This window comes from Lygodium microphyllum, chromosome 5, assembly GCF_053477565.2.
Source record: "Lygodium microphyllum isolate KBCC chromosome 5, Lygodium_microphyllum_v1.1.10, whole genome shotgun sequence".
NCBI classification, from domain to species: Eukaryota; Viridiplantae; Streptophyta; class Polypodiopsida; order Schizaeales; family Lygodiaceae; genus Lygodium; species Lygodium microphyllum.
In genome coordinates, this window is record NC_141139.1 from 91,900,270 (window position 1) to 91,915,541 (window position 15,272).

Below are 15,272 nucleotides of genomic sequence, written 5' to 3' on the forward strand. Positions count from 1 at the left end.
CATGGGTCTCTGCCGGCAACACCTCTCTACATGGGTCTTTGCGGTCTCTGCAAAATGTCTCTGCGGTGTCTATACGTGGATCTCTACGGTGTCTATATGTGACTCGTCTACAGTGTCTTTGTAGCGTCATTGCAGTATCTACGGGTGGGTCTCTATCATGTCTATGCATGGTAGGAAACACGCCTGCAGTGCATGGCGAAGTGCCAGTGTATCTGCGTGATAGGAAACACCAGCAGCATCTCTGCACATCTGCAGTGCGCGGTAGAGTGTTGGTGTCTCTACGTGGCAATTGAAACATCGCCAAAGAAATAGCGTCTCTGCGTGGCTCTGTGTGGTATCTCTGTGTGTGGCTCTGCATGGTGGCTCTCTGCGTGGTTCGGGGGAGACATGGAGAGGAGGTCAAACACAAAGTCCACATCTAGACCCTTCTACAGCAAGGCCACAGAGAGAGAGGGAGAGAGGATGAGAGTCCTGAACCAAAGAGAGAGAGAGAGAGAGAGAGAGAGCCAACGTGGTTAACCTTTGCAAACTTCTACCCTCTCTTGTGTTGCCTTGCCCCTCCTATCCTTCGTTTCCTTGTCCTGTCTCAACTCACACAAAATGGGCCATGATTCAGATTCAGAGTGTGCGCGTGTATGTGAGTGAATGAGTGAGTGAGTGAGTACTGACTTACCTTATACGTGCAAGTTGGCAAACATACTTCCCTTGGATTGGCTCCTTCTCCTTATAAATCAAGGCTTATGGATATGAATATTTTTCGCCAATTTAATGGTAGCAACATGGAAACAATTGAAGAAATCCCACTCGTCCCCCTTGCCAATCACAATTCTAACATCCATCTTCCTTACTTGGATGTTGATCAACGGGCCAGACCTTATCCGCCCTTTTTCCGGAGCTAAAACACTGGTAATCCTATTTTTATGGAGGGTGCCATGTATGCTTGGGAGGAATGTAGCGCTTCAGTGAAGTACCTTTGGTGCAGTCTTGTTAAAAGATAGAGAAGATGATCTTATTTATTAGTTCCTATTAACATCATACAAACCCATATAACATAACTGTTTCACCCACAATTGGTATAACAATTCGCATCACAACGCATGAGGAATGTTGCAGTGCAAGTGCAACTTAGTTAAAATACGTCTCTGTAATTTAACTTAAGAATACAAAGGGGGACGAGAGGTGAGAAAAGGTGTGTAACTAACAGCAAGCAACAAACAGTAAAATCCCATAGCTACCGAGCCATTTTGGCTTGATATAATTCTATTCTCTAAGAAACAATGCACATCAGCCATCAAATGTTCTAGCAAAAAGTGCACATCAACTATCAAATTTTCTAGCAAAGAGTAGACATCGACCAAGACCCACTAGCTCAAGTCATATTGAAATGGTGTGTTAAGCCCAAGGTCAAGGGGTTCGATTCTCACGGGCAGCGAGATGGACATTGTAATGGGACCAAATGTTAAAGTTGGTGGTAGCAAGCATTTGGGCAGCCCTTGATTACAAGTAATCAACGTAAGCCTTGATATTTAATTAAATGCAAAATCATTTCTCATCCGAAAGAGTGCACATCAAAGTATCAAAATGTTGATTTTTTGGGAGATATACTTGAGAATCTTTTGTTAGCAGACGATAGATGGAGGTCACAAAAACAATTGATGCTATGGGCTCCTCTCTACCGCTGGATCCGAGACCATGCGTCAACCTCTAACCCCCATAGTCATCGAGTCTATAGAAACCACAGATATGTGCATGCTGAAGGCAACTCCAGAACTAGCAGAATCCAAAAGGACAGCAACCATCAGGTGATCGAAGGAGCAATGGTCTAAACCAAGAAGACAACATAATTATTTAAATAATAGTAACATAGAATCCCTCTAAGGTGGAGGCTCAGAAAGCAATTGAGATTAACGAAATATGGCTTCAATTATAGACACATAGTATTACAGACAATATAGCTTATTGTAAAGAGTCCATAGGAACTATCCATGCTGCCAGTTTTACCTGTATAAAAGTATTACAAATATACAAGCAGTATCAGAATCTTTGAATTTCGTGAATAAGTCACTGATTGAGCTGCTTGCAGCACTGCTATCTATATAGGCAGACCGTTTAAGATGATATTGTCGGGGTGATATCCATGGGGTAGCTCCCAAGAACTCGTAAGAATGTCGCAAACTCCTGAGACAACCATCAACGTAGCACTTAGCTCCACCAAATTTCATCTAACAAGTATGAGTATTAAAGGCATAGTTGTCTGATTAAGAAGTATACTCATTCTCAAGCTTCGAGGATTGTCAGTCAATCTCAAGTAAAGTCTTAATCGAGAACCCTCAATCATGCAAACTAGTTAGTAGACAACATGTGATAGGACCTCTGAATTGCAAGCACAATGTAGCCCCCTAAATCCCCAAACAAGCACAATGTCTTCCCCTAACCCATTAACATTGGAAGATTGTGAAAGTCCTATGTCAATTCAATACTTTTCCTAGGAGTAAAAGCTGCAAGTGGGAGTTTGCATGGAATTTGTGTATGCAGGTGCTCTGACGCTGGAGTACTATGTGAGGAGTGATCAGTTAAACTGTCCACTTGAACTGGACTTGTCAATTGAGCTGGCTGCTCATCACACTAGCTTGAAGATCAGTGTGATGAAAAGTGTTGCCATATGCGAAGTTTTCATAGTCTGCCTTACTCAGGTGACTAAGCATTTTACTGAACCTTCTCAAGATGGTCTATAGAGCAATATTTTCATTCTGTGGGTTTGGCAATCCCATTATAAAATCCATAGTAATTCCATTATGAAATTCCTAGCAATCCAAGTTTCAAAGCCATTACAAACTGCTGTAATAATCCTGGAGTCTTGCACTTACAAAATTTACTTCCGTATATGCTGAAACAACTGTTTCAATATGCTTTGAAAGGCTATTCACTCTAGAACATGACCATTGCCATGACCAAGGCAATGATCTCTCCATGACCTGCACAAGCACTTGCATGACATTCTTCCATAGCCTTCTTCCAAGTATCCTTAGTGATGCAAACTGCCTGTGTGCCCTCAAATATCTTCCTTGATCAAATAAAATAGCATAGCTGCAACTTTCCCCAAGCCTGCTTGAAAAATCCTCATCCATAGCAAGAAAATCCTTACTTTCTATTACATATAGCGAGAGCACTCAGTTATGGTTGCCAAGATATAAGCATCAGCCATGCCACATTGTCTTTCCCTTGAAATTTGATCAACTATTTGGGTTTAGCACAAACAAACGCTGGCAGAAAAAGTTTCTATAGAGGAAAAACATGAATCACCACTAGTAATGTCTTCTCAAAACTCTTTTCAATTTGCTATAGCTTCTGACTATCAGAGCCACAACAAATTCTTCTTTAGTCAAGACTGCACCAATACAGTTTCCTGAAGCACCGCACTGATATCAAAAGGAACTCAGTAATCTGGATACATGATAAATAATCCTTCATTAGCAACTCACTTCAATTGACTGAAGTTGCTTGTCCCCTTTCAACTTAGCATTCCCCTTAACCAAGTCATGAAATGAGCTGCGACTACAAGGTTCTTTATAAATCCCCCAAACATTATGACCTGATGATTGGATCACCTGCTTTGACTCAAGTGGATCCAAGTTCAGTGAAACTGGCCCGTGGTGATGACTATTCTAAAGCTAGTTTCAGATAATTGATTTTTCGCTTTAAAGACTGGACCCCCACAGATAAGCGTTGAGAAGAAGAAACCCCCTTTCAGATATCCATTTCTTGAAACAACCTCCTGAACACAATAGTTCCTTGGAACCTATCCAAGAGGATACCAATCCTAGGTACTAGGAAGCTGCTTGGCAATCCACCACCATGCAAAAGAGCCTCTAAACCTTGGGTCTCTGTCACCATCTCACCATTCTTTCCAAGTGATCCATCCTCGACAGATCGTGCGATAGGCCATTGTCCTGTACCTGGCAAGAACAATGGGATGGTCTCAAGTGCCTAATTTTGTCCCACTCTACCAACACCCTACATTTGATGAGTTCTATACCACCATACCAACAATGGCCTCAACTGTGGAAATGATGTCGATTACCTTCCATTTTTAGGCATGAGTGCAAGCCACATATCCCTCAAACATCTACTATGGATCTTTCCTCTTGTATACATACTCTCACTGTTGAGGAATAAGCTAAACAATAATGTCTTCTATCTTTAACTTCCTTGACTCGTGCTTCTGAAACCTTATTTTTCTGTAACAAGTCCTTGAATTGCCATAAGATGCTTCCCTTTCAAACCTGGCCTCTTTTCCTTGTTTGGACCCTCATTGCTGAACCCGTGATACCTGTGAAGAAACTTGTTTAAGTTTGGAACAGCCAAACTTGAACTTTGTCTTCTTTACTTTGTTACCCCAATACCCCGCTTCTGCCCATTGCAACGTGATTGGTCGGGACAAGTAAAAAGCAAAACCGTTACCATACGAAAAAGAGCTTAATCAACATAGACATCATGCAAGATTTATTTCCCCTCAATGATCGGGGAGGATGACCCTCTAAAACATCCCACAGGCCGCGTGTGATGTGGGAAGGCATGAAACCATAAGCATCAGTGGCTGGACTAGGGTGGGGGGGAACTCGATACTAGTTTTGGGAACGTTGTTGGAGGCAGTGTTATCATGAGTCAGGGGAGGATGTTGAATTCACGACTGCTTTTTCAATTATCCTTCTTTGGGAGTCCCATTCCATCCTACCCGTCACAGGCAATGCAAGTTCTTTTGATGTCATAGACTCTGCAAATTGTGAAGCCATGAGGGGTCTACGCATACATCTGACATGCTTGTTGGCAAAAGGTGAGTAATCAAATCTAACGTAGCAACAATGGCATGTGAATGGGGGTGAGCTCCAGGCACAATTAACGTAGCACACTGCAGTAACACAAGAAATATTCATGAAGATCCCATGTGTGAGGATGAGAGAAGACATGGATATCCTATTGTTATTGCTACTATTGCACAAGTATCACGATTGGTGTAGGGTTTTTGACATTTGCAAACATAAGGCACCATGGATAAGCAACTCACAATGATATTAGAGCATGGTAAAGAATGATTGATCGCCTTGACTAGTGGTTGTGCCTAGACCTGTTTCTCCTCCGTTTGTACACATACATTAACAAGAAGACCTTAATTGGGACAAGCATCCACCTTGCAAAAAAGGCAAGGCACATCCCTTGTAACTATAAGTAACTAAAAGGATTGTACCACCTCTCCATCATACATCGCATATGGGCAAGTTGGATATACTAATCATCCATTTGCTCAAAATGAATATTCTAACCGAATTTCCAATCAACATTTGTCTTCTATACATGCACAACAAGTGACAAATGGAAAGTAACTTGAAAGTACACACAACTAATCGAAAAGCACGAAAAGTATCTCCTTTCTTCCAACACGTGCACCTGTTTGATGTACAAATAGGACAAGAGGCACTAGGAGCCAAAGCCTCTACTACAAAATAAATAATAGCAAGGAGAAAAACAACCCAAAAGCATCAACATAACTAGCTACCACATCCTCGCATAGGAGGTCTTTAAAAAGAGTGGCTCAACCATTGTGACACTTGTTAAAATCCTTGAACCATGCCCTAGTTATGGTGTTTTGCAATTTCTGAACTTTATGACCACAAACTACTTCCACTTAGAGTACTATTTACAAGCCACTCTTGTGTCTGCCATCCAACTGGATGTTGCAGCCCTTGCAATGTACAAATAATATGCATAGCTTTGAAATGCATGTACCAATCATTTACAAGCAAACATCACGTGTTGCGGCGCATCTAACTGATTAAGTACATACACCATCTACTATAAACTAGCTGCACAAATAGATGCTCAATATAGTCATGATGTACCACTCATTGAGATTTCATTGCCCATGGACTACTATTAATTAATGTGAAAATCACAACTAGTACAAATCCTATTGTACATGGACTAGTTAATATGAGGCCACTACATAATAGACCCTGATAAGTTGTTAGGATGGGCACAAGAACAAGGCTTCAGCAATGGAGCACCTCATGGTCTCAAATGTTGCAAATTTACTGCATAGAATCGTCAAGATGATCAACTCGTGAAGAGAAACCCTTTGGCAGATCAAAGCACTATGGAATGTCTTGGCAAACCATTCATATGGTCTCACATATGGTTTGCCAACATAATGAGTATGCACCATTTGAGGTCATGAATCAAGCACGACCGAGAACAAGTTCTTTAGTTTGCAAAACAATGTTGAGCAATCAAGAAGACATGCCTTCAAGACAACAAATAATGGTGAATTCCAGACGAAAGAACCTCAAACATTGAACCTCTTGCTAGAACAAATTAATATTCTGTTCGATGCCTTGTCAGCAAAAGGACAAAATCCGGTGTTCTAACAAAGGAACCACAATGTCCCACAAGACAACCAAGCATACTACAAGTTTAAGTAATTGAAATGAAAAGTGCAGTAGCTATGAACACAAAAATATTTACTTCCATATCTTCTATAGTGACTTCTTGAAGTCTGCCCAAATCCTTAGCATTCGTAATGGTCAATACCCAACGTTAGAATGTTGTTCCGTAAAGATGATCGATGATAGCACAAAGTTTATCCTCATCCAGAAAAACAAGAAAGCTTTTTGAATGATGTTCTCCAAAGATGATTGATGATGGCACAGAGATTATACTCATCCGAACAAGAACACTTGACAATCTTCTCTCCTATCTTTAAGCATTCAAGTTGCTCCGATATACCATTATCCCTTTTCTTAAAACAAAATAGCAAGACAATATCCTATTGTTGCTGCAAGGTATGCAACTCATTGGGAAAGGATTTCAACTTTCTGTTTCTTCTCCTCTACAAGAAAGAATGATTTTCCCTCTTGTTTGCTTGGTTCTTCTTTACTGAAATACGTGGAAGAAGTGCCAAAACCTATCTGTATTGGTTTTTCTCTCATGTCTCCACCTTGTTCTTCTTTTCCAGAAATTCATGGAAAGAATTGTCTGACCTAACTCTATCGGTTTCTCTCTCGCGTCTCCAAGGGTTCAATGGTATTTAGCATTATTGAATCATTCCGAACAAGGTTTTTTCCCCCCAATAAAGCGATTCTTCATCCAAAAACTCCTTTGTCTCAACAATCAAACCAATTGCGGCTCTTCAAGGAATATTTCAAAACTGGAAAAACTTTTTAAGTCGACTTTTGCAATTCTGATGAAGAAATTGTTGAGCGCCCTCATTTGCTCATAACCTTGGATCGCCCTTCTCACTCTCAAGACCTTGCAAGTTGGTCCGTTGGGACTTCTTCAAAGAAGAGGGTTCTCGAGGAAATTCTATTCTAAAAAACCGAGGATTCTGTCTTGGTTAGGTTCTCTTCTAGATATCGATAGGTAGCAAAAGGGTTGTATTTCTCTTTGCATGAAGTTGAAAGGTAGTTCCATGTATTTCCTAAGAACCTGAGCCAAAATTAACAGCCATGATTTCAAAGCAAAAGTGTTTGTTCCCTAAAATATATTTCTTCTTTGGAGAAGAAAGAGACAAAAAACTCTCGCCAATGAGACCTGAAAATGGTCGCATGGCAAACACAAACTCACACTCGATCAACAACATGCAAAATTGGAAGGAAAACATCTGGCAATACATCAAAGAAAAGGAAAGTCGAGTGGAAAGGACACGTTTCTCTCATTAGAAAGAGCCAACAGGCCACTATAAAAGGATTTGGACAGAGATCTCTCACAATTATGATAACAGGCCACTATCTGCCGAAATCCTAAATAATAACAAATCCCGCCTCTAGTTAACTTTCTTTTGAATAGGAATCAAGTCCTCAAGAAATATTCCCCCACATCCTTAAACTGATTAATAAACTATGTCTTCAGCCGTCCCAACGACTGCAGCTCAAAATAGCTACAGAAAGAAGCTAAACAGCCTCTAAACAATTCATAAAAGAAATTCCTTGCAGATATAAACCCAAAATAACTGTAAAAAGGAGCAAAAGGACTTTTAAAAAGCTTACAAAAAATCGTGTCAAAAACAACTAGAGCAAAAAGGCTTTCACAAGAGCATATGTGGTGCCTTGCCTTGGTGAAAATGAAGCCATGGCAGCCTCACCTGACGAAAACAATGAAAAAGCAGCCTTGACCAGCAAAAACGATGTTGCTCTTAGCTTGTCTCGAGGGATCTTTCCTAGACGTATCGATGCATAGCGATATGGAACAAGGAAAACAACTAGGAATGGGGACACCATTTCGAAAAGATAGTAATGGTGAATGTCTTCCTAGCTGGTGGAACATTCTTGCTACCATTCCAACATGCCTTCCCCATTGTGAACGTTTTGTCTCATTCCCCTCATAGGACCCGACCAGAAATCAAGTAGTTCTCTTCGCCTTGTATTTTACCCTTGCATCATCACTGTTCACCCTTGCTACAGCTCTCCCTCCCTCCCTCTCTCAAGTCCACCAAAATAGTGTAGTATTGTTTTATTCTTTACTAGTGTAATCGAAGTGTCTTTGTATATTTCATAAGTCTTTACCTAATTTTAGTACCTCATTCCCAAAATGGGAAACCCCCAATTCATATATCCTTTCCGATGAAGGTGCAAAAACCAAACAAACTAAATTAGACAATAATTCAAATTGTGCATCATTCATGAGTAGGGTTACGTGCCTAGATATCACCAATCCTACATGGGTAAGAAAAGTTAAGTCAATGTTCATTTCTAAAAGACACCAAACAAAGCAAAAGTGTCAAGCATGTCTTGTATCAACGCACAACCATAAATGAATATATAATGCAAGTGGCTTTCTCCTTCACCATCACAGTCATTACCTGGCTCAAGCACTAACATGAAGGCACAATATCGAATACCTAGTTTAGATATAGATATCATACTACTTAGTACTGCTTGGAGATATTGATTCCCTACACCATTCTTCAAATCCTGTCTTGATCCCCTACATAATTCTTAGAATCCGATTTCTGAGACCAATCTCAAGATCCTATCCTAACACTCCACGGTCCTCCCACGCCAAATACAAACATTAACAAGGGCTCTGATTCTCGTTCATGGAAAATGGTCTTTCAACATTTCTCCCATTGTTGCTTTAGACACTGATAATAAAGTCTTCCATTTCCCATTCACAATATCCATCCCATGCCAATTATAGAAATTGTTGTCCCATTTTAAGTTTATGCAAAATGGTATTTCAAATTTCCATCACATCCCCCAAGAAGATGGAGGCAAAAGTACACATTCTTAATAACATGTATTGATCATTAATGTTCAACTCAAGGTCATGACATACCATAGCAATCTACTTTACATTCATGTCACCAAGGCCCAAGTGCCAATGGGTGCATTTTATGAGCCTTGCATTAGCTGTGGGTCACTCCCACCTCCTTGTCACCTAAAGCTGCAAGACAAAAGCATCCTAGTCCAAGCGCTTTCTCTAGAAGTGCACCTCTACATGTAAACCAACTCAAACCTAGGATTCCAAACAATATTGTAGAGGCACGTTGTTATACACTCTTTTGTTCCTTCAATGCTCATAATCTCTCATGAACATGTGTATATGCACCTATTGTTCTACCCAAGTCTCCTCCTCCATTGCATTCATATTCTCAATCAGCTGAATATCACGAGCTATATAAACTCCACTAATAACAAGTTTGTACTTAAGCCCTCGAAGATAGCGAACAAGAATTGAACTTCAATACTAGTGTCAAATTCTTGCTTTGCACCAATGAACATCCCCGTAAAAGGCCAACACATTGTAACACATCATGTGTCCTCCAATACCACATATTATTTCAAAGGGCTATTAATGGATCCCCTTGACCTGCTTACAGCTCAAGTTATCCCAATGATAGGAGAGTGCTCACCTCGCATTGTGATACACATCGACCTCATTAAAGATCACGTGGCACAACAATGTTGAGTGCTCATGTTGCACCATGCTACAAAACAGTCCCATTTGCTTCCTCATTGGATTGTATTTCAGGGCCAAAGTTGTGATTGCTATAAAAGGCATTATGAGTGTTGAACCCACAAACAAATTTCTACTTATGCTTTGTGAATTTGTCTTGCATACAAGAACCTGAATATTGTGGGTCAATTAAGAATTGTCAGAAGATTCCATTGCACGCTCCTTGTTCGCTTATTGCAGCAGCCTCAACTTCTCTCCATCGTGTAGTGATTGGGTCAACAAAGAGCTTTCATCAATAGAGTATGGTTGGTCCACCCAATTTGAACAAACACTACTTAAGAGAATAAGTTCCCAAATGTAACTACTTTCCTATAAGAACGAGATACTCCAAGTGCAATGCCCAATTCACATCCATCACACAAATATGACACTGAAGAGACACAAGCACGTATAAAAAACACAAGGAAACAAATGTCACCTCCCAACCTTAGAGCCAATATGCGCTCACCTGTGAGCCTCTAAGCTTGCAACAATCAATCCATTCCTCAACCACAAGGCCACATATCACCAACTCACATGTAATATGGGTGTGTGGTTAGACCCATCTAGGGTCCTAGGTCCAAGGACTCACACGAGAATGTGCTCAAATTAGCCTTGGGTCATATTTATACGACCCCTAGCGCATTCACACAATAAGACCCTTTAATCGTCCTTAAGGATGCATTCACAACCGTTGATCTAGTAGTAAATAGTCAATGGCCAGCGCTATGGACAGTGGACACCCATCCACGATGTCCAAGCCTCAAGGATGTACAGTACCCCTTACGATTAATTGTTTCCTAATCAACATCCACAAGGAAAAGAGGAAGGGACTCCTAAGTGAGCATAACGACTTCTCAAGCTACTTCTGCCTTTGGGCAGTCAGTGGTCAATCGCCAATGCTGCAGGTGCCTATCCATAATGACCAAGCACGTAACACTAGGGACCAGTAAGAAGAGCCCTCGATTAACCCAATTTTGGGTCAACTCTCTCACTCTACACTTCTACTATCAGCATAGTAACATTCCAGCCAGCCGTATCTTGTTGTTCGCACAAGACTACTTCCTGCTGTAAGGTCAACAGTTAACCTCTTATGTTCTTTACTGCATCTTACTCTTTTGGCTCATACACTTAGCACTCCCTTCATTAGACACTGGTTTCATTTCATACTGGATTGAGATGCAGCTCCGAATTTGCATTACCCACTGCTTTGGTACGCTGTCCACTGTTACACTTGGTGGTTTTCACAGTGAAGCACCTTTGAAGTTTGGCCACTAAACTACCATCCTTTCTGCTCCTCACCGCCCCCGCCGCCCCCGCCCGGCCTGGGGCCTTTTCCCCCATTCTCAAAGCATGCACATGTAAGGTTGAAGTAACCAAGGAGCAAAAGACTCTAGGACACTCGAGAAAAATTTGAGGAGTTAACAATGGAATAAGGAAGTACCTGTAGCTGCCCGAGCGCATTTTGTGCTTTTGGGTCAGCCATGGAAGCCTCAAAATCAATGTAAAATAAATAATCAAAATACCTGCATCAATGGAGCAATTTAGAATTTTTTTAAATCTGGAATCACACATCACTCCCGAAAAACAAACAGAAATAATGCGTACTTTGCAACACCATGGTTGCGATCATCTACAACCCGCAATGGTTTTTTCCTTTGCGGACGACTTTCAATCTGCTGAGTGTGGATATAATAAGGAGACGCAAGCAAAAAATTTCCTATTGTCTCAAAGATAAGTATACAAGGTCATTAACATAGAGTAGCAGCTCCAGATAACAGACCTTTGTAAGGTTGATGTTCCGTAGAGAAAAAACTGCAAGAGCTTTGAAAAGCACACCGGGTCCCTCATCCAAAGTAAAGACTATGCTTGTCTAACATCCAGCACAAACATGAGCTGTAAGCGAAATCTCAGTGACTGACATGCTCAGAAACAAAACAGCATCGACCTTCTACCTGCCTCTCACTTGAATGCTTACCTTAAAGGGTCTGTCAGTCCGTGGAATAACTGGCTCACGTGCTAGCATTAAAAATCTAGTCACATTATCCACATCATCCTGCAGTTGCAAATGTTCAAAGCGCAGAATTACTGAAACTGGGCAGGATGGTCAAAGGAATCCTTCATTGCACCAATGAGCTTCAAAGTATTGACATCCAGCTTCAGAATAGACGAAACTAAAGAACTACAGAGGAAAACGATTTCATGTTGAGCCTCAAAGAAGGCAATTAATCAACATTGGCTTCAAAAAGCAAACCTGGATGCCCTCAGCTAGAACATTCAAGCCATAAATCTCTGCAGCTCGAGCACTGGCAACAGCCCCAGTTTCACACAGGCCATTTTGTGCTATGAACTGTTTAAGGGCAAGGAATCAGAAATTTGAAAAGTATTAAGAACCCAACTGAAATTTACTTCTTTTTGCTAGATGGCCAGATAGCTCACCTGTGCAGCACCAGCAGTATCGTCAACTGCTTCCCTAATAACACCCAACTTTGTAAGGGTTCCCTCACACTGAGCCAAAGCCTACACATGTAAAGTTTGTCAAAATGAGCAGCATCGAAGCTATGGCTATTCAATCATAATAAAACTTCAGCATTTCTAGCCATCATCCTCCATATGCATTCCTCTGTGAATGCCAAGGAAGATTGTGCTTGTACATGTAACAACATGGTCCACCAGCAATGCTCAAATTGTACACAACCTGAGGGTGACTGAGAACTCGTTTCAGCTCCTCTTTCTGGACTCCAGGCATTGCAAGAAGGCAATGGTTAACAGGTAGCTGCACTTCTCCAACTATATGAAGCCTATGGCGAAGCAAGAGATCGTAGTTTCTATGGATGCTTCCGCCAAGAGAATTTTCAATGGGAAGGACTGCCCTGTCTACGAGCCAAAGCTCCACTGCCTATAAAGAAAATACTTACAGCTTTAGTAAGAAAATCACTTGCTTGCAGTGTTGGTAACACCGACTCAAGTGCACCACACAGAAGGTCCAGGCTACCTGGAAAGCTGCATCAAATTGCTCACAAGGGACTGCTTCAGAATTCGGATATGCTTTTGCAGCGGCTGCCTCACTATATGCTCCAGGAACACCCTACACATACAGTAGTACTCTTGAATTTTGATGACAACTAAAAGACACTCCCATTGCACAATGAAGGGCATCATAAAAACACAGCACTGAAACACAGACACACGTCTGTTACCTGGTATGCTACCCGTACAGAAGCACCATGAGCTGGTGGGCTAGTCAAATCCGTCAAGCCAAGCGGTTCTGCAAAATTTGATGAAAAAATTGCATGGCCTGTATTACCTTAGAAGGAATCCCCAAAACTACTTATTAGTAAAATTGGCTTGCAAGTCTCCTTCATCATCTCTGCTACCCTGACTGATGCAGCCATTTAAATGCATTATGCTACGTTATCAAGGTTGGAAAGAGAGACAAACTTGGGAGGGTCATCGAAGTTTCGTAAGGTGGCGGCTCAACAACAGCCTCTAATTGCAGCTGGGCACTTGATTCTGGCGCCTGCATGGCCCACTGGCTCGTGATCACAGCACAAATGCTCCTCCATTGCACTCCTCGACCAAGTGAATCGGTTCCTGATGGTGTTTGATTGGCCAAAGCAGGGCTTGGAGAGTGCCCCATCTCATAAGAAATTGCTCTAACTGGCCCTAATTTGTACAACCTACCTACGTTCCTAACTGTACAGTCTTCTAACCTGCCCCAATGACGAGGCGGTATACTTGACAGCTTTCTCAAATCTTGGTTCGTGATGATATCTCTCATGTTGAACACGCGAGACAGTGCAGTGGAATCGGCCATGTTTTCTTTTCCCTTAAGCTTTGCTGTTTACAGCACCAGCAGTGCCGAGACAATCTTCCCAAACAAAATGATGTTGTAGATGCTTATGCCTTCTGATGAAGATGTAGTTTCTCAACGACTGAGCTTATAGGAATGACCTGCAATGTGGTCAGGAAGACCATCAAGAACATCCAAGGGTTTGTGCATTGTGTCATGAAAGGGGGCTACTCACAGGATAATGATAATGATGATGATAATTCAACGTTGTCGTATTTTGCTGCTGCTTTGCTAATGACTGGCGATAATGATTATGATGAAGCTGATAAAGATAAAATGATGATGATTCAATGTTGCCTTTACAGGTTCGCTGCTTAATGATGATGATCCAATGTGGCCTTAACAGTTTCGCTGCTCCTCTGCTGGACGTCGATGTCTGCTTGGCTACTCAGGAGATGATGATGATGATGATGAAGTTGCTGGTCGATGTTGTCGCGACAGTTTCACTGTGCCCCGACTCGACCTGTGCTGGCTATGGCTTAGATTTGCAGAGGGTGAGAGAGAGAGTGTGTTTGTGTATGTGTGAGATGGGGAGAGAGAGAGAGAGAGAGAGAGAGAGAGAGAGAGAGAACAAGCACAAGGAGTAGACAAAAAGATGGAAGAGTGTCTGAAGCAAGGGGAGCCTTGGCTGGGACGATGGCGATGGCGGGGGAAGGGGGGGAAGGGGAGCCTTTAGCGTGCAGAGAAGGGAGGCGCAATGCAGGAAGGGGCAAACCAAGAAAAACACACGGAAACACGAAAGAAAGAACGGGAGAGGGAGCGAAGGTGGCGTGGGGCATTAAGTACAGCATAGAGAGAGAGAGAGAGAGAGAGAGAGAGAGAATGTGAGAGAATGTGCGTGTGTGTGTGTGTGTGTGTGTGTGTGTGTGTGAGTGGAGTTAGGTGATCGACCTCTCTAGGTAAAGGGAGAAAAACCCCGTCTTAAGAGCAAACTGAAACATCAGGACCAGGTTCTATCTCTCTGTGGATCAGCGCCGGTGCCGGGACCTCTCTCGTTCCTTACCGCGTGACTGCACGTGTGATGGTGCCATCCTTGAAGTAAAACCTTGAGCTGAGCTTGCACTAGGAGCTACATGAGTATAGCATGACAGCATGAGAGATGGGAAATGGAGAGAGAGACAGTGACAGAGAGATAGGGGGTCCCAAGAGGGAATTTCTTTTCTCCCTTCTCCTCCCTTTGAGGGGGGCGGGGGCTTCCTCTGATGTGAGAGAGAGGAGAGAGAGAGAGAGAGGGAGAGAGAGGTTTGTGTGTCTGTGTCGACGACCTAAGCGAATCGGCGAAGCCGAGAACCAAAAGAGAGTGGAGAGCGAGAGAGAGAGAGAGAGAGAGAGAGAAAACTTGTTAATTAATAGCTATATAAAAAACGGTTAATTAATAGTTATATAAATGTAAATATTAAAGAAAAAGAAACGACAGCAGTGCGTCACCGTG

At 42.0% G+C, this 15,272-nt stretch overlaps 1 protein-coding gene across 3 annotated transcripts; it reads right to left on the reverse strand.

Moving 5' to 3' along the window:
- Nucleotides 1-1,986: 1,986 nt before the first annotated feature.
- On the reverse strand, nt 1,987-15,058 carry LOC148036134 (arogenate dehydratase 2-like). Of its 3 annotated transcripts, none has more exons than XM_087678139.1 (12): nt 14,016-15,057; nt 13,429-13,922; nt 13,188-13,255; nt 12,983-13,075; nt 12,686-12,886; nt 12,427-12,507; nt 12,242-12,337; nt 11,966-12,043; nt 11,771-11,860; nt 11,596-11,663; nt 11,432-11,513; nt 1,987-2,178 (listed from the first exon to the last, which is right to left on the reverse strand). In XM_087678139.1, exons 2-12 carry the CDS (start codon nt 13,802-13,804, stop codon nt 2,110-2,112), a joined length of 1,302 nt encoding a protein of 433 aa, XP_087534265.1. In that variant the 5' UTR covers nt 13,805-13,922; nt 14,016-15,057; the 3' UTR covers nt 1,987-2,109. The 3 variants fall into 3 exon arrangements, with proteins under 3 accessions (XP_087534265.1, XP_087534264.1, XP_087534266.1); XM_087678138.1 differs by having other exon boundaries at nt 13,429-13,941; XM_087678140.1 differs by lacking the exon at nt 1,987-2,178 and adding an exon at nt 2,185-6,089 and having other exon boundaries at nt 13,429-13,941; nt 14,016-15,058.
- Nucleotides 15,059-15,272: the final 214 nt, after the last annotated feature.